The sequence below is a fragment of the Mus caroli genome, unplaced genomic scaffold, assembly GCF_978045245.1.
Source record: "Mus caroli unplaced genomic scaffold, Mus_caroli_1 scaffold_17, whole genome shotgun sequence".
NCBI classification, from domain to species: Eukaryota; Metazoa; Chordata; class Mammalia; order Rodentia; family Muridae; genus Mus; species Mus caroli.
In genome coordinates, this window is record NW_028227272.1 from 89,347,159 (window position 1) to 89,365,862 (window position 18,704).

The window sequence follows — 18,704 nt, forward strand, 5'->3', positions numbered from 1 at the left end:
GTCACTCATGTTGCTGAACCCCTCCCTCTCAGACCACTGTCCGTGAGAGTCTTAGGCATGCTGTCATGCCTTCAGACCTGAGCGATCCAGTCAGTAACTGTTCAAACTTTCGGCCACTCGTGCCTACTGCAGAACTGCTCAGAAGAGGTCTTCCATGTGGGTGTCTGGTGACCTGAGTTCTCCTCTGGAGTCAGCTTCTTTGGGGCTACCACCTTTCCATAGCAGCTCAGTCAGTTACTTGGCAACACCCCAGCTTTCTTCTAGGGTTATTTACAAATTAGTACCTGGGCCAGCATACCGCACAGTCTTGGTCATCTAGAATACTGGAGGGGAACCCCATGGTGCGTTTCTATTTAGAAATATGTCCCTTCCCTCTCCAGGTAGTCAGTGAGTGAATGTGTTCAATAATGAGCTCTGAGGCACTGGACTTAAAAGGGTAGCAAATACATTTTCCTAGGAGGGATATTTAATGTTAACCGTGACCAAGATTAATGTCTCTTTCCATATTTTAGCAAATAATCATTGAGGCGTTTGCAGCCTGGTCAGGAGCTGTGAACCCCTCCCTATTCCTGAGCAAAGGTGGCCAGAGCTTCAGATCTTCTGAAGAGATTTTACCTAGCATAGCAGGTAAAAATGCTTGCCGCCATGTCTGATGACCCGAGTTCCATTCTTGGGACCTGCATGGTCAAAGGAAAGAGCAGACTGTCACCAGCTGTCTCTGAATGACACACATGCAGCGTGGGATGCCACTACACACACACATTTATAGTACATGTTTTAAAGCGTGGTTTACCTTACTTTCTCTGGATATTCTATTTAGTGGTGAAACCCTCAGATTGGCAGGCATTACTGGAGCTGGGGGTGGAGCTCGGTGGTAGGAGTGCTTCCCTGATTCATGTGCGGCCTTGGATTTAATTCTCAGCTCCATACTCGAATGAATGAATGAGTTATGAGTGGGCGAGCAAGTGAGTGAGTGAGTGAGTGAGGGAACAGCTCAGCAGAGGTGCTGGTGAGCACGGCTGACATCATTAGATCGTCTGTCCCCTGTACAGAGGAGATGCTGAGAATTTTAACTCTGGTTGTTATCTGTTTGGCTCTTTCCTGAGTGATGTGCGCTTGATGCAGAACTGTAAGTAGGAGTTGGTACATGACGGCGACCTCCTACACTGGTCCCAGAAAGAAAACGACCAACAACGTCTCCAGAAGAGCATATTGTGCTGATTTATTATAGAATGCAGTTAAAAAAAATATCTTTGAGGTTAGCCTCTCCGGTTCAAAGTACAGAACTAGAAACACTGGGCCGGCGGCAACGGGATGGCCTCCCACCTGCGGGCTCCCTCCCACCGAGCGCTGGAAACAGGGTTTGGAGAACATCAACCCATCTGCTCCCCAGGGGAAGCCACCTCCCGAGTCCCCAAAGCATGCACTGTTAACTGGCATCAGGTTATTCAGAGTGACAAACTTTGTAATGGCAATGGTAAGACCAAAATAGAATACCTATTTACCAGATACACACACGATGACTGGGAAAGCAGAAATTCTCAAATGTTCACCGAGTGTCGTGGTCATCTGGATGAAAGGGGAAAGGCACTGTGTCCCTCTAGGAACACACGGCTACGACGGACTCCACATGCTCTGATTCACCCCATTAAACACATGACAGTAACCTCTACCACACACAAGCCACAGGTAGCTTGAGACTCCCTCTGCCCTCTACTTCCACCCAGGTACAGACAGGTACTAAGATATGCTCTTGGCTGTATTTACAAGTTTATCTTTACGTTTCAATGGGGGTGAAAAACTGTCTCAACCAACAGTTCCCAAAGACGGTCTGGGCTGAAATTCACACACAAACCACTACATGAAGGAAACAACGGAGACCGGTGTTGAATGCAAGCACCCACACCAAACCTTCCCAGCCCAGACAGACGGCTGGCAGCAACCCCGCTGCTCTCCCACAGGTGAGGCTAAGTTCTACTCGGGGACTCAAGATCAACTTCTCTTGCAGGGAAGCCCAAGTGCCACGGTGCACCAGGCAGGGTGACGTGCGGATGTCTCCAGCCTCGACCCCGTGTGCAGAGAAAACGAGGACACGTGGTCAGAGTGTTCCAGAACTTTCCTGGCTTCCCAAGATGGAAACCAGCGTAACTTCCTACGTGAACAGAGGCTGGTCCTGGGACCTAGTAATACACACATGCATGAACGTCGGACCATGGGGAAGGAACGAGAAGGACAATTCCACACGGTGCGGGGGTTGTCCCACAACCTTTCTGCACTGGACACTGGGTGGCTTGTGGGGGGGGGGTGCCTCTGCCTACCAGTGCGGCGGGGGCTGCACCCTGAACTCTGGTTGGAAACAGAAATCTCTCCCTGGGCCACCAGTCAACCTGTCCTTGCCAAAAACAGAACCTAGAAATGAGCAATGACAAGAACTATCAGTTTTCTCAGGATGTCCCCAGTGTCCTTGTGTGACTGCCACACATTCAGTGAATGGCCCAAGACAGTCCCAGGTGCCGTGGACGTGGACTGAGGGGCGGCAGCATCAGGACAAGGGGAGGAGGCCTTGACTCTCTTCTGAGCAACATGAACTGGAATTTCTGCCACAGTGGTCACGGCCGTTACCTCCAAAGCCATGACCAGCCACCTGCACAGTAAAAGATCCCTTCCCACACGGGGGGTTCAGAGTGCGCTGTCTCGGTCCGCGTGCCGGTTCAGCTGAGGTGGATGGGTGTGTACTCCGGTCTCCGTGTCTGGATGATTTTGGGCTTGGGTCTCTTCATTCTCTCCATCTCTTCCTCTTCCTCCTCATTCTCTTGGTCACTCTCACACACGTGGACCACCACACTGGGAGTGGTGTCTGTCGCTGCATGTAGTTCATACTTCTCTCCTGGGGGAAGGAGACAAGAGCACGGTGAGTGGTAACCATGGGTTGTCCCTTAGCATGGCGGGCAGGGACCTGGGGGGGACACCAGGGTTTGCTTGGCCAGACACAGTCTGCCCTTGTGCCTCCTCATGGATAGCTTATTCACAAGACGGAACATTTGCACTGCAGAATTGCTCTCAGTCAAGCGCTGTTCGCTAACCCTTCTCATGTCCACCCAGGGGCTCCCAGCAGCAGGTTATGGGAGGCATCAGTACAGAAAAAACATGAGCAAATGCCACTGCTGGAGACAAATGTCCTGTAGGTGGGGCTCCAGAGCACGGCAGCAGGGAGCCCCAGGTGAATCTGCCCAACCTTAACATCCTTTCCTTGGTTTTATATTGTTTATGTACGGGCTGCCTGGAACTTACTGATGGCTGCATTTGACCTTAGATGTCTGCTGCTCTTGCCTCACCTGCTGGATGCTGGGACCAGAGGTTCTGTACCACCATGCCTGATTTATGTGACACTGGAGGCCAAGTGCTTCATGCCCAAGTGACACCTTCAGCCACACCATCATCTATCTATCTATCTATCTATCTATCTATCTATCTATCTATCTATCTATCGAGTGCTCCCTCCTTGCTCTTCTGGGCTAGCCTGAGCTTGCCCAGGCTCAAGCACCTTCACACCACTGTGGTATAGCAAGATTAGGATGGGCCTTTTGTCACCAAGAAACCTGGCTGGAAAGGAAGGCTCTGGGATTTCCCTTGAGGGGGTCTGCACTGACGCTGAGGGGAGGTGGCATGGCGGAGTGGCCGTGTATGGCGGGGAGTGAGTGGATGAAGACTTGTCCCTGGGCTGTCTCACTTCTTTGTGCCCTTTGCCTCCTCTGTAAATGGGGCAGCAACGGCATCGGTGGGGCCACTTCCATGAGAGAACAAATCCAAAACGCCCAGCGGCGGGCTCACGACATCCATACTTTGACAAATGCCACCTAGATTTACAAATGGAGGGTGCTGGGGATGTAGACTAGACAAGAGGTGCTTGCCAGCAGATGAGCCCTGTTGTTAAACTGGCTAAGTTTCCAGCTGCTGTAGCGGCTTGGTGAGGCTGCCTGCTTTCTAGTCTGCTCCATAGATGTGGGAGGCACAGAACTCATGAACAACACGGCAGCGTGGCCTCTCTACCCCACCAATGAGGCTAAAAAACGAAGGAGCTCGGCTCTCCCCAAGTGTTGAAGGCTGCTGGGAAAGCTCTAAGTGGAGGGAGGGTTTCTATACCTACCTACCCTTGGCCCAAAGGCAGAGAGCTGTGGGCACGCACAGACACACACAGCACTAACTTCGTGGATGAAGGTCAGACTGCTCTCCGCAAGCCACCTTTGGAGCCCTGAAGGCTGACTGAAGTGTGCTGGCTCTGGGTGTGGAGAACTCTGTCATGGCCCTGGTAGGAATGTTTCAGCCCCTTCATTTCTGGTCTGGGTTCTTTTTTTTTTTTGGTTTTTCGAGACAGGGTTTCTCTGTGTAGCCCTGGCTGTCCTGGAACTCACTTTGTAGACCAGGCTGGCCTCGAACTCAGAAATCCGCCTGCCTCTGCCTCCCGAGTGCTGGGATTAAAGGCGTGTGCCACCACGCCCGGCTGGTCTGGGTTCTTAAAAGGGAAGGCTCGGGGCTGGTGAGATGGCTCAGTGGGTAAGAGCACCTGACTGCTCTTCCAAAGGTCCAGAGTTCAAATCCCAGCAACCACATGGTGGCTCACAACCATCCGTAACGAGATCTGGCGCCCTCTTCTGGAGTGTCTGAAGACAGCTACAGTGTACTTACATATAATAAATAAATAAATAAATAAATAAATAAATAAATAAAAAAGAGGGAAGGCTCGCCTCAATTCCTGCCTCTGGAACAGACTGCTCCCTTGCGGCAGATGGAGGTCTGTGTCCATGTATAACACATCCACAGACTCCAGACCCCCTCAGCTGTGCTGGGAGCCTCCATGCTGAGCCGTCTCCTTGCTCACACTGGCCATTTCCACTTTTGACCTTCATGCTACAATTAGCACTAGTAACGTGAGTCTCAGTTTGTACCGCGGGAGGAATTTCCATTTAGGCTATGTTCTTAGAAATATAATCTTTCTGCTGATGAGCCATGAAAATAAAACCCTTGCCCTAAAGGAACGTCAGATGACGAGGGGCTGACGGGCAGTGTTGATTCGGCTCGCTGTGTGGGGTGAGAGATGCACACATCCCCGCACTATAGACCTCCCTCCCTCCCTCCCACCCAGTACGGAAGTAGGAGTGACAGCTGACAAGACTCCCTAGAGGTTGGTCTGTTTGCCCTTTCCCATCCCACCTGGAACAACATGATCTGGGGCCTGGAGTGAGCCACACGGGTGTGCCTGCTGGGTGAAGGGATAGATTTGGGGGACGCTTGGGGGGACAGTGGTGCACAAACCCACAGGTAGCTACCATCTCCTGGAATCCTCCAAGGGGCGCACACTCCAGCACGAGCTGCAGCAATGTGGAATAACGCAGGGGTCACACAACACAACCGCATGTGGGCGTGTGAGGGGGGTCACATAACATGACCGCATGGGGGCGTGTGAGGCCTGGGGACCTCAGAGAGTCTCTCCACACCTCCCGACACTTTCCCACCTGAGGGTGCTGCTTACCTGGCCCCAGCTTGGAGATGGCATATAAAAGATCGTAATTTATGACGGGGGTGGCATCTTCTACTTGTTTCCAGCCAACGGGAGGAGAGGCCGGAGGGGAGATGAGGAACTGTTTGTCGGGATTGGGCGGAGCCAGGTGTGAACTTCCTATGTGTAAAGTCTGAGGAGAGAAATGAGTTCATTATTATGCAGTGAGCGAGGTCACGGCAGTTCATGGAAGCTTCTGGAAGGCAAGCATGGAAGGGCAGACCGATGGTTAGGCTCTGGACCAGGTACTATTCCAAGAAGCAGGAATGTGGTCTGTACAGAGGTGAAGGAAGGACCGAATTCTAGTTTTGGTGCCTGTGTTGGGTAAACTTTTCAAGTGTCTATGACAGCCCTGGATGAAAACCGAAGCGGGAAGGCCTTATCCTGGCTCACGGTTCAAGAGTGCGCAGCCATCATAGGGAAGGCAGAACAGATGGATGTCATGGTAGCTAGAGGCTGCAGAAGCCTATGGTCACCTGTTACGTGGTGCCAACCAGGAAGCAAAGAGCTTCAATCTGACAAGGGGCTGAGCTCTAACCCCTCAGAGTCCGCCTCGGGGATCTCATTCCTTTAGGGAGGCCCCACTTCCTAAAGTTCCCTAACTCTAAAACTGCACCACGGAGGACCCAAGTATTCAAATGCATGAGTCACGGAGGGCATTTCATAGTCAAAGTCTACCACTGCCGAGAGGTGAGGGCCATGAGCCACACTCCTCAGGGCTCCGCTGGCCCTAAGCTGGCAGGAAGTGAGTGTAGACAACTGAGAAGAAAGGAAGTGGCTTCAGAGCCTGGCAAGGACTGATGTTACCTTGGGAATAACATTCGAGAAGCTGTGATCTACCAGTCCCCGTTACAGTCACATGGAAGTTGGGAGCTGCCTTGAAGGTATCCCGAGGTTTGGCGGAGCAATGGACAACCCATCCACAGCCCCCTTTTCTGCCCCTCAGCTAAGAGTCTCAACCATGTGATGACCCTCGCCCCTGCCCCGACTGACAGCCCTGTGCTGGTCTGAATACAGGCTTGGAGGTGAGGCGTGGAGAACCTGCACTGGCTTGAGACAGCTCTTGACAGGTCGCTGGCCTAGTCCCAGTGAAGCTTACTAATGTGCAGGAAGGAGGGGCAGCAATGCCCTCCCCCCCCCCCACTCCCCAACCCCTAAGCTTTCTGGTGACCAAGGGAAGCTTGCTCCCCTTCCTTCATGGTTTAACCCAGGAAGGTCCAGGCTTACTGTCCCCTTCACCAGATCCCTTTACACAGCAGGGAGACCTTAAGAACTCAAGGTCGGAATCCTGTCTGTTTTGAGGTGACCTCTAGGTTTCCAATGTATATGTAACACAATCCAATGTATAACACAATCAGCATATAAGGTGCTTTGCCAGGAGGAGCCCGCTTCACAATGAACACACTTACCTGAGCAAAATACAACTTCATTTCCTTCCCTAGGAACTCGGTCTTGTGCAGCCGCAGCCTGGCATCGGCCGCAGATAAGGGGTTGCTGAAGTTTATCCGGACACGTTTGAAACTCTTAAAATACTGGAAGGTGGTGTCCTTGTCATATGTCCTGAAGAGGGATTCAAATTTGGCCTGAAAAATAATAAAAGGGTTTAAAATTCAGTGCGTCCTCAGTCACTATCCTTGATGAAGAAGTGAGTGATCAGTCACTCCAGGGACGCCGAATGTCTGTGTTAGAGAACAGCCTGCCCCGCTAAGGAAGGGGCTTCGCTGTCTGTTATGTTGGGGCCGGGAGGCCTTGCACACAGACAGACACTCGAGCCTCAGTTAGACTCACTCAGATGAGCTTATAAGGAGGATGGAAGACAGGATTCAGTGTACCACAGTCATCTAACCAGCAGAGCGACTAACTCTTCTGCACCTCAGCTAAGACTCTCAATCTCCTGATAACCCCCACCCCAAGTTTCTGACGTGGGACAAGACTTTCCAAGGAGGTAGTCGGGGCGTTTGTTATCCTAAGCCTAATATCCCATGACTTCCACCCACTAGCCAACTTCATCCAGAGTGGAGACTGCGTCCTTCCAGGATTTCTTAAGGGCCCAAGGCCCTGCAGCAGATTTGAGGGTGGGGGGGGGGGGGGAGGAAGAACTTTTTGATAAACTGAAGAACAAGGAACAATGGCCTTACAGGGAGCTCTCCCGAACTGCAGGGTGGGTTTATCTCAGTCTGTTACTTTTTAACTCTCTGAAGAAAGAATAGTGGTTTAAGATTGAACACGGTGCAAATGGGCCCTCTGCCCTGCTGTGGCTTTCATGCAGGTGATCGGCTCACCCTGGTGTTGTAAGGGCTGCTGAGAATTATGAAATATCATGAGCTCTTAGCATGGAAAGCCCAGATTCGGGGATTACAAGCTTGGCTCTTGGCTTCTGGAAAAACCTCATCAGCCTCCTGGAAAAGGCTGGGGAGCCCCACCCTCTCCTGCAGCAGTGAGTGGGGAGGGGAGAAGAGGGGCTGCACCTCCTGGGGACTCTGGGAAGATTCTGTGAGCTTTTCCATGCCAGGTGCTTTCTGAGTTCCTCTCTAAACACTCTGGGCCATTTGTGGGAACTTCTGGATGGAGGGGAGTTGAGAAGGCGGCTGGCAGAGAGCCTGCATCCTGAGAGGTGTTCTCAGCACAGGAGAATACCTGAGGCACAAGAGGGTACACTGTTCACAGCCTGTCCTGGAAACCAATGCAGGGGAGTGGAGAAGGGAGCGGGGGGGGGGTGGGTGGGGGTTTCGGGGGTAGGATGGGGTTCCTGAGTCAGCCATCTTTGGGAATAAAAGCCTAATAATGGCCTACACATGAGCCCTCTCCTCTCTGAGGCAGGAGGCAGAGGAGCCTGCAGGTCTTCCCACCTTGCTCTCAGTCCCCCCCACCCCCTTTTCTTCATCCTGGGAGCACTGCTGTGTCCCCACTAGGGGCTCTGCAGAAGTGGGTGTGGAGAAAGCAGGGCTGACTTCTGACCTGGATGTCGCTGGCTGGGCCATGCCTCTTTTCCATCTCTCTTGGGCACTGGGTGAGTTTCTGGCTTAAGGGTTTCTTGGTAAAGCTGAGATTACACATGACCTCATCAACAGGCACTGTGACTAACTGTAGTTTTAAGTTATGATTCAGAATTTGGGAGAGATGGCTTTGGTGAATATTTTTAGAATGCAAGTCAGGGCTCAGAACCAAAGCACCAGAGAACACACACTCTTACCTAATCCGCACCGCCACACACTTACGAAATAAACTTATTTGTTCTAATAGTAGGTACCCAGCAGTGACAGTTGTATCATATTTCTACATAATTAAGGAACAATTGAATGGTGTCACTTACCAGGCTGAAACCACTCAGCACACCAAGTCTGTAGTATGTCTATGAATACAGTGTGTTCTACCATCAAGTTCAAGAACTACTGTCCCAGTTTCTCAAACATTATACACAATTAGCTAACAATAATCAAACCCTCTACAGGACCTAATATGTCTTGAATATAAAGCATAGCAGTGCAGGACACACAAGCACCATCCCCACTAAAACCCAGAACATATTCAGTATCCACTCATCTATGATTCTTATTAAAGATCAATTAGATGGTTTGGTAGCACCCGATAGGGACCTCTCAGGTCGCATGGTGATTAAGGTGGTAATTACTTGGGTGAGAGCCGCTCTCTCACCCTATACTGAGTTCTAATATTTACTTTGTCTCCATTTTTTTCTCTACTCAGAAAGACCTGGAAGCTGGGGGCAGACCCTTGCCATTACTGTACACAGGCGATCCATTCACAGTATTCATTTCCCACGAGGCGCAAGAGCTGGAAGGAGCTTCCCTCCGGAGTTCAGCATGGCCACACACAAAGTCCGCACCTCCCGCGCAAGGAACCAGGGAGCATTCAAAGACGCTCTCCCCAGATCCAATCCCAGTTAATTCTTGAGGCAACAGCTTCTGATTTTCAAGGCTATAAATACTCTGGGGTTTACCTGATAAACCCCCAGGGGAGAGCCACCCACCCCTGAGTATTTCGGCTAATTGTGATTAGCCTCGTGCTTGGAAAATGCTCAGAAATCACAATTCGTCAGAAGGCTTACCCTGGTCTCACTTTCGCTGAAGACATCATCGTTTGCCACACAAGCAATCAGGGAGCTAAAATTGTAGTTAAAGTCCCTAAAATGCATTCTGCTTTTTCACGGGGCAGACGCTTAACGAAAGACTCGCTCTCTCAGCCAAGCCCAAGCTGGAGGTTCCTTTGCAAGAGAACGAGCGAGACCACGGGTCCTTTCTCCAGCCGCAGCTTATAAAGCTCCGCGGAGAGCCAGCCCCCTGGGGGCGGGGAGGGCTCGGCTTCCAGAGCGTCCTGTTTAGACAGCAAATTCCTGAGTCAGGTCCCGCATGCCCTCGGGCAGACAGGGACAGAGTGTAAGTTTCTACTGGAAAGAGGTGACGTCAACACCTTAGTCATTTTCCCTATGCTAATTACCTCTGCTCGGGAGGGTGGAAAAGGCGCTAAGGTTTGCTGAGCCTCGAAGCTTTACCGCCCCTCTTGCGGCATAGTTCCCACTGGTAGTAATTCCACTCAGCCGCCCAGACAACGTGCTTCTGGGGCTGAACGGGGGCGAGCCCTGCTTAAGATGGAAAATGTTACAAAGGAGGGACGACGGTCTGTGGCTGTAAACAGCTATTAGCCTCCAGGGAGTCCTGAGGCTTTAAGAGACCTGGCAACGCAAGTCTTGCTAGCCCTGTTATTTCCTGAAAAACCTCAACTGATGTGTCTTGCTGGGCATCAGAGAAACATTTTGAAATCTGTCTTGGTCAGTGAGCTGTTTTTTTTTTTAAGGAAAATGGGGAAAGTCGGGTTTGTTTTGAAGTGCAGTGCTTTTACCAGCTCCGCATGTGGTTCACTGGATGAAAAGCCCAGCACTCAGCGGATGATGGAAGTGCACCCCAGATCCTCCTGTGAAAACTTCCCTACTGTAGTTGCAGGGCCAGGGATGGGCAGCATCTGTGGGTTTCCTAAAGGGCTCAAGGAATCCAAGCAAAGAAGGTCCTGGAAGGCAGAGGACAGTGGCACACTTGCCACAGAACAGGTCTGGCAGAAAATCTGGGTTCTGAACCCGAGGGGGAGTCCTGTTCCACAGCTAAATACTTTTTATCAGAAAAGGAGGAAGAAATGGAAAGAATGCACCTTATAACCAATAAAGCATGTCCAGCCAGGTCCTGTGCCTGCAAGGGGTGGGGGTGCCAGACCGCAGACCACCCACCCCCTTCTGTCCAGAGAGCCCCAAGCCCCAACTGGTAGATGTAACTATCAGTCTGAATCAGTCAGTCAGCTCCCCCCACCCCCATCTCATTATCACCTGAAGGTCTTCTCTAGGCTAGGTGGAGTGTCAGCTTTTAAGTGTCCACAGTTAAGCCAAACCTTTCACATTGAAAGCTTTATTCAAAGTACTATTCAAGTTAGCCAGTAATTATGAACAATATATGTGACCGGAACAAACAGGGCACATTAATCCCTACACACACACACACACACACACACACACACACACACAGAGAGAGAGAAGTCTTCTCGGATGAACAAATGTTGCTTAATTTCGGAGCCTGGCGCCTTGCTGCCAACCGTGGGGTTTTGTAAGAAACCAGCCACGGTGTTTGCTTTGCCAGATTACCCAGGGCTGCCAACCCTAAAAGAGTTCGATGAATTTATACTAAAACGGTTTGGGATGCTGAGCAGTAGGTGTGTGCCAGTCACCAGGATTCTGAGGCAGACTGTCGCCAGAACAAGCTTAGCAAAAGTTTCAGACAGCATGGTGAGGGGCAGGGGGCTCCAAGGAGAATCAAGTCTATGAGGTAAAATGGACATTGCTGCTTAGAGGGTCTCATAGGAGGCTGCAGACAGACTCTCTGATTCTCCAGCAGAGGGAAAAGTAGCGGAAGAAAATATGCCACCAAGAGCCTTTGACGTGCCCTATATGTCTACCCTGCCAGTCTACAAACTCACTAGGGAACTGAAAAACCAGGGCACCTGGAAGTCTGTTAGTGCAGACTCATAGATAGTGCTCTCAGAAGGATGCTTACCAAGATCTGAGGGATAATGCAGGAGCTGTGGAGGGGAGGGCTGCTGCAGGAAGGAGCTGGGGGAGGGCTGCTGCAGGAGCTGTGGGGAGGGGGAGGGCTGCTGCAGGAGCTGGGGGAGGGCTACTGAAGGAACTATGGGAAGGGGGGGACTATTGCAGGAATTGTGGGGAGGGGAGGGCTGCTGCAGGAGCTGTGGGGAGGGGGAGGGCTGCTGCAGGAGCTGTGGGGAGGGGGAGGGCTGCTGCAGGAGCGGTGATTGGAATCCTATTTCTTTATTAATGCACTCTTTCCTGGGCACATAAAGAGCACCGTCCCTCTGTAACTTCTTGGAAAACACTGCTTGCAAAGTTTGAGGAACAGCCACGGGCTGTCAGGGGTTTCTAACAACCTGGAGACCATCACTTCGGATTAAGGGAGGCAGTGCTGATTTAGAGATGACAAGGCCATAGCCAATGCTTAGTCATCCTGTCAGCTCTTTTAGCCTGTTCTTTCCAGACTTGACCTGCTCCTACGACTTTTACCTTCTGCTCTGATGCAATCTCACCCAAAGGCAGATGCTTCTATCTCACACAAAGCTTGGGCTGCTGCCAGTGGGGACCCTGGCCACGCCCATTGACACCCACCTCCCCTGTGGGCTCACCCACATGACTGTCTTCCTTCATCCAGGTGTCAAATGGCTTTCCCAATCCTGAACTCAATCTTTCCAACAAGTCCATCGCATCCCTTTGTCTCCCTGAGTGTGCTTTCTGGCGGGGCCTCTCCTCAGCCTGTCTCTCCCAGGCAGCAGCTCATTCCCGTTCTCTTCAGGATTGAGCAAACCTCTGGAAGTTCCCTTCAGGCAGCCCGGGGACACAGACACTGCACTGAGGCCTGGAGAGGAACTGGCAGTCACTAAGAAGGGAAGCTCCTTCAGGAGAGCAGGAAGGCCGGGCTAGAATCTGTGACTCCCCAACACTGGACAGAAAACCCAGCCTCAGGGCTGGGTGCCCCTCAGCCCTGGGTTTGACACCCCACACTGCATGTACCAGTGTTTCACACGCCTGTAATTCCAGCTCTTGGGAGGCCGGAGGATGAGAAATTCACGGTTATCTTTGGCTAAATCATGAGACCCAGAACAGCCTGGGCTACATGAAAGTCTGAAAAAGAAAGAAAACAAACAACAAACAACACAAACAACAAATAAACAACACCCCCCTCCCCGAAAATCTAGTCCCCAACACCCATGCTAGGGGTGCCCTGTCCACACTGAGGTTCAGATTTGGGAGGCAGCTCAGAAGTAGGACCTGCGAGGAATGTGCTGTGTGGCCTTCCCTGCTGTCTCCATCAGCGCCAATGGCTGGTTTCCAGGTCTGAGGTGGAAGCAGCACACACCCCGTCGTCCTCAGGTCCTTCCTGCTTCCTCCTCTACTGACTACTCTCAAGTCCGATAAGCTGCATGCCGAAAGAAATACGCCGTCCCATGCTCCCTCATCCTTCAGGAGAGTGACATATGATGGGAAAATGCTGGGGACAGCCAACTGTGTCATATGACAAACACAATCCCACTGCAACTTGGGTGCTCTGTAGGGAAACCAGGAGGCTCCCATCAAGTTACAGAGGGAAGCCGATGTTTATGTGTCAGAGAGTTGGGCTCATGCCCTGAACTAGAATGTGTGAGACCCAGAGCTGTCCTTGCTCCCTCAACACAACGGCCTGGTTAGTCGTTCCCACCCAGTGGCAGCCGCCCTCACCACCTGAAGAAAAGCAGCTGCCAATGTTTACAAACTGGGAGCTTTCATGCAGAAACGAATTTCTGATTTTTTCTGGTAGAACAGGGAGAGGCCATGGCTGTACAGCTATGAGCCCTGTGTGGTTTGAGCTATGTGGATGACCTTCGGACACACTGATATTCTCCAATACTAGTGTCCCAGTGGCACTACCCATGGGTATCTCACTGGGTGGGGTGCTGTAAGTACAGGCAGGGCAGCTTGGCCATCCCACGGCTTGCACTGCCCTGCCTATAGAGTGTTGTGACTGTCAACCTCTTACAGCAGGTCTTTAGAAGTGTTTATTCACTTCTCATTTCCAGAGCCCAGTCACAGGGATGCCACTCTCTTTAGTGACTTGCTGGGCACTTGAACAATGGTCTCTCACTCTTGAAAATATACTGGAAGCTCCAGGGAATTATAAGACAGTCAAGGGGATGGGGATGGCCGAGACACCACTCAATTGTACAGAAACCACTATTGGTTCCAATAGCAATCCCCAGTAAGAAATTATGTTGCCATTTGAAGGAGAAATGTTTAAACACAGGCTCACAAGGCACTGTTCTGGAAGGCTAAGGAGCCATTAGGAGGTGTGACCTAGCTGAGGAGCATAGGCTAGTGGGAGGGCCTTTGAGGATTAAGCCCACCTCTCCTTCAGGACCATCTCTGCTTCCTAATCCATTAGGATACAAGCAGGTCCCTGCAGCAAGCTCTCACAAGTCCCTGCAGCAAAGCTCCCACAAGTCCCTGCAGCAAAGCTCCCACAAGTCCCTGCAGCACAAGCTCCCACAAGTCCCTGCAGCAAAGCTCCCACAAGTCCCTGCAGCAAAGCTCCCACAAGTCCCTGCAGTAAGCTCCCATAAGTCCTTCCAGCCCAAGCTACCACAAGTCCCTGCAGACCCAAGCCAAGTCACCATTCTTTTTCTGAGAAAATGGACTGTGCTCTGTAAACTGCGCCCAAATAACACTCACCCCTGCCCCGTCCTTCACGTACTTTCTCTCGGGGGTTCCACGATGTGCAGCAGTGGCTGAAAATCAGGACCCTACATTTATAGGTCTCCACAGAATTAGCTTGCAATGAATGGAAGCAGGAAGTCCTGTTATTAGAAGACAGAGTACAACCAGGGTGCTGCTGGGGGTCTTTAACTCTTTAATCCCAGTACTTGAGAGGCAGAGGCAGGGGGATCTTTATGAGTTTAAGGCCAGACTGTTCAACAAACCAAGTTCCAGGCCAATCAGAGCTACACAGTGAGGCCTTGTCTCAAGAGAGAGGGGCTGTGTGGTGGCGCACACCTTTAATCCCAGTACTCGGGAGGCAGAGGCAGGCAGATTTCTGAGTTCGAGGCCAGCCTGGTCTACAGAGTGAGTTCCAGGACAGCCAGGGCTGTACAGAGAAACCCTGTCTCGGAAAAAAAAAAAAAAAAAAAAAAAGAGGGGGGGCTGGGGGGATGGAAGTGGTTCACAGGAGGAGGCTTGTATTTTTTTTAAAGACTTATTTTACATGGATGAATGTTTTATCTGCACATATAAAGACAGTGCACCACACATGTACCCCGTGTCCACATGTGTGTGGATGTGTGCCAGTGTCCACGGAGGCCAGAGAAAGGCATCAAGTCCCCTGGAGCTGGAGTTACTGATGGTTCTAAGTAGCCATGTGGGTGCTGGGAACTGAACCTGCTTGCGTCCTTGCTAAGAGCAGCAAGTGCTCTTAATTGCTGAGCCAAGTTCCCAGGACCCAGGATTTTTAAAGTTTGTTTTTTTTTTTTTTTTTTTTAAGGTCATCTTTGGAAGATAGCACTTTAAACTGTCTGTTTCTATAAAGATGTAGGACATATTTAGTAAATCATGTTAGGTTGAAAGTAACTGTGAAGCCCATTCAACCCGGCTTTATGTTTTTAAAAAACATCCTCCAGGGTGAGCCACCCGGGTTCTTCTGAGAAATGGTTATGGAGACCCAGCAGCCCCTCAGCAACCATGGGAGGGAAGTATTTCATACCTACAGCGGTCAACTTTGTCAGCTCAACCCACCCACTAGCCAGCCAGCTGCCTGGATGCCTGATTTCCCTACAAGAGACGTTCTTGTGTGAGGAGGCTTGTGGGTAAGAGGAGGCGCCAGGACCAGGCAGATGGAGAGCTAGCCTGTGGTCCTGGTCCCCGTGGACGCCTCTCACTGGAGCAGGCATGACGGCCCTTGCTGCTCTGTGTTGTCAGGATGCACAGTGGCTACCGTGGCTGCCCTCAGCTCAAGTGATTTCTAAGGAGGGTGATGACTGAAGGCAGCCAGGGACAAATCTTCATTCCTGAAGGGACATCGAGAGTACCAGCCTACCAAACAAGACAGGAGTTCAAAGAGTTGGGAAGTTTTTTTGTTTTTGTTTTTTTTTTGTTTGTTTTTTTTTAAATCATCTGAAAATTCTGACAACTAGGGCATTGTTTAAACCACAAGAAAGCCGCTGGCGCCCACGAGCCATTAGCTTGTCTCCCTAAGTAAGTGTCTTGAAGGGAGGTGGATAAAGCGATTCTGAGCTCTCATTAGTGCCATTAAAACCCTCACGCTGACCCAACAGCTCACTCCTAGGAACAAAACTCATGGCAGTGGATGAAGATGAACACTTGCCCCTTTGGGCAAATGAACATCTAACTAATGACCAGACAATAAAAATGAAAAAATGTTAAAATGCATTTAAGGAAAGAAAAAATAAAGATGCAAATCCATTCAATAGAGAATAAAGCTACTTAAGAAGGAGTGAAAATGTTTAATATTAAACGATGCTAAGGTTTACTGTCAAATCATTGTTAATGATAATTATTAATAGGATTGTTGTGACAGTTTGGTAAAGAAAAAGAATACAGTAAACAAATAATAAGGAAGACGGCTGTGTTTTCTTTCTTGGCTTATTAGATTTACAAAATTTCCACAGTGCATCTTAACTAAGTTTTGAATAACAACAAAGCTTTTGTTTTTTCCCTTCCCTTACTGGATGCTATACTTTAGTAATCAAGGTTAACAGATATGCTACATAAAGTTCAAGGTTAGAAGACTGATTCGGTATTATGGCCTTTAATTTTATACTATATTTATTAGCTAAAATTCGTCATAATTTTGGCCTTGTATGTGTTCACATGGGTGCACATGCATGTGTGCATAGACCACAGATATAATCCCAGCTGTAGTTAGTGCCTCAGGTCCTATCCACCTTGTAGTCATGAAACAAGGACTCTTATTGGCCTGAAATTCAGTAAGTAGATTTGGCTGGCTAGCCAGAGTCCCAGGGATCCACTGGGCTCTGCCCCACCCAGTCCTAGGCTCTCAAGCATACATCACCATACCCAGCTTGCTGTGTGTGGCTTCTGGGGATTGAACTCAGGTCCTCATGCTTGCAAGACAAGTTCATTACAGACTGAGCTGTTACCCCAATCCATGCCTGGTGGTTTTATTCTGTATTGTCAGTCATTGATTTCCTTCCCTTCCCTTTCCTTCCCTCCCTTCTCCCCTACTCTTCCTTCCTTCCTCCTCCTCCTCCTCCTCCTTCTTCTTCTTCTTCTTCTTCTTCTTCTCTCTCTCTCTCTCTCTCTCTCTCTCTCTCTCTCTCTCTCTCTCTCTCCCCCCCCCCCCTTCTGTCTGTCTGTCTTTTTCAAGACAGTGTCTCTGTGTAGCTTTGGCTGTCCTGGAACTCTCTCTGTAGACCAGACTGGTTTTGAACTCAGAGACCTGCCTGCCTCTGCCTCCCAAGTGCTGGGATTAAAGGTGTGCGCCACCATGCCCGGCTTGCTACTGATTTTTTAAAAAGCCCCCTTTTAAACCAAAGTTTTACTAGAACTATTTATTTTACTAAAGACAAAAAAGACACACACACAAAGACCAAACCAAACCAAAACAACAACAATAAAAACCTGTTCTGTGAACCATCTTTAGTTAATGAATTGTATTGGCTGAGGTGTCTGCAGTACAATCAGGGCCAGGGAACGGTTACTTGATTCTCTCGGGTGATGTGCCGTAGGTGGCTGGACCAGGCTCTGCATAAGTGTGAGCAGACCTCAGAGCACAGAACATTCCGCAGACACCAGTGTGAGGCCAGCAGTGAGGGTCTAACACCCGCTGGGCTGGAGGGGCCACTGTGTGGGCGCTGCTCTTGAATCTCTCCCTGCTCATCTCTGTTTCCACTTCTCTAAGGCACTGGGATCATCTCTGTCTCTGTCTCTGTCTCTGTCTCTGTCTCTGTCTCTGTCTCTGTCTCTCTCTGCCTGGCTCCTTCCCTGGAATCACCCTTCTAACAAGTATGGAATGTTACCCAACAAACTTTCCCCATTACAGCACTAATGATAACAGCTGTTTAATGTACAAGGCCTTCCAAGAGAATTTGTATTTAATCAGCAAATTCTGGAGATCAAAGTCTCAACTCCAAAGGAATGTATTGCTAAAGGGAAAATTCCAGGCAAGAAGTCAGCTGCAGAGGAAAACTCCCAGGGCCCAAAGTACAGGACCTACCTCAGTCATGCTTTCAAGTCTCTAAGGAAGAGAATGATCAATGTCTCCATCCGACTCTCACTTATTAAAGATCGGGTGCACCTTCTAGTGTGCTTTTCTGTTGCTGTGATAAATGCCATGACCAGAAGCAACTTGTGGAGGAAAGGTTTATTTCAGGTCACAATCTTTCACTGAGCGAAGTCAAGGCAGGCTCTCAAGCAGAAATGGAAGCAGAGAACATGGAGACCATTGCTTACTGGCTTGCTTGCAGGCTCCTGCTCTGCTAGATTGCTTATGAAGCCAAGGCCCACATCCATAGGGATGGTGCTGCCCACAGTGGGCTGAGTACTCCCACTTTGATCATTAATCAAGTCAGTCTTTCACAGAGGTGCCCACAGACCAATCTGATTGACACAATGCTTCCGTTGAGGTTCCCTCTTCCCAGGTGACGCTAGCTTGTGACAAATTGTCAATAAGAACTAAGGAGCACAGCAAGCTGGGATCATGCTTGCTCCATCGCACATCGTGTAAAGGAACCCGGGATTCTTAGCACTCACTACATGATGATTGGTTTCTTCCACTACGCTAAGGGGAGACCAAGCTATGTACCCTAGAACACTGCAACTCCTTCGCAAGCATTTCCTGAAGGGCACATAGCACCAATCACAGGCTCTGTGGAGATGCGTAGAGGGGAATGCATGCATAGTAACTCCTTCCAGTAGCTCCCAGCCAAATCAGTCAGAAAATACTCAGCCATTACCAAGGGTGCAGTACAGGACCCAGTAGTTTACTAGGGGCTCCAAATGCCTACGGCACAATTTTTGTCCATATACAGGGTTAGCACTGCAGCTTGGAAGACAGGACTGAAGGCTGAGTGAGAA

General features: G+C 50.2%; 1 protein-coding gene across 2 annotated transcripts in view; it reads right to left on the bottom strand.

Moving 5' to 3' along the window:
* Positions 1–1,198: 1,198 nt before the first annotated feature.
* Positions 1,199–18,704, bottom strand: part of Rcan1 (regulator of calcineurin 1) — a 71,772-nt gene continuing 54,266 nt past the window's right edge. The window contains exons 1-4 of one of the 2 annotated variants that reach the window (XM_021185164.3): positions 9,624–9,905; positions 6,967–7,140; positions 5,531–5,690; positions 1,199–2,887 (exon numbers count right to left, since the gene is read on the bottom strand). In XM_021185164.3, the coding sequence (XP_021040823.1) occupies positions 2,712–2,887; positions 5,531–5,690; positions 6,967–7,140; positions 9,624–9,710 (597 nt within the window). In that variant the 5' untranslated portion in view covers positions 9,711–9,905 and the 3' untranslated portion in view covers positions 1,199–2,711. Of the gene's footprint in view, positions 2,888–5,530; positions 5,691–6,966; positions 7,141–9,623; positions 9,906–18,704 lie in introns of those variants that run through there. The other variant, XM_021185163.3, reaches the window with a different exon arrangement.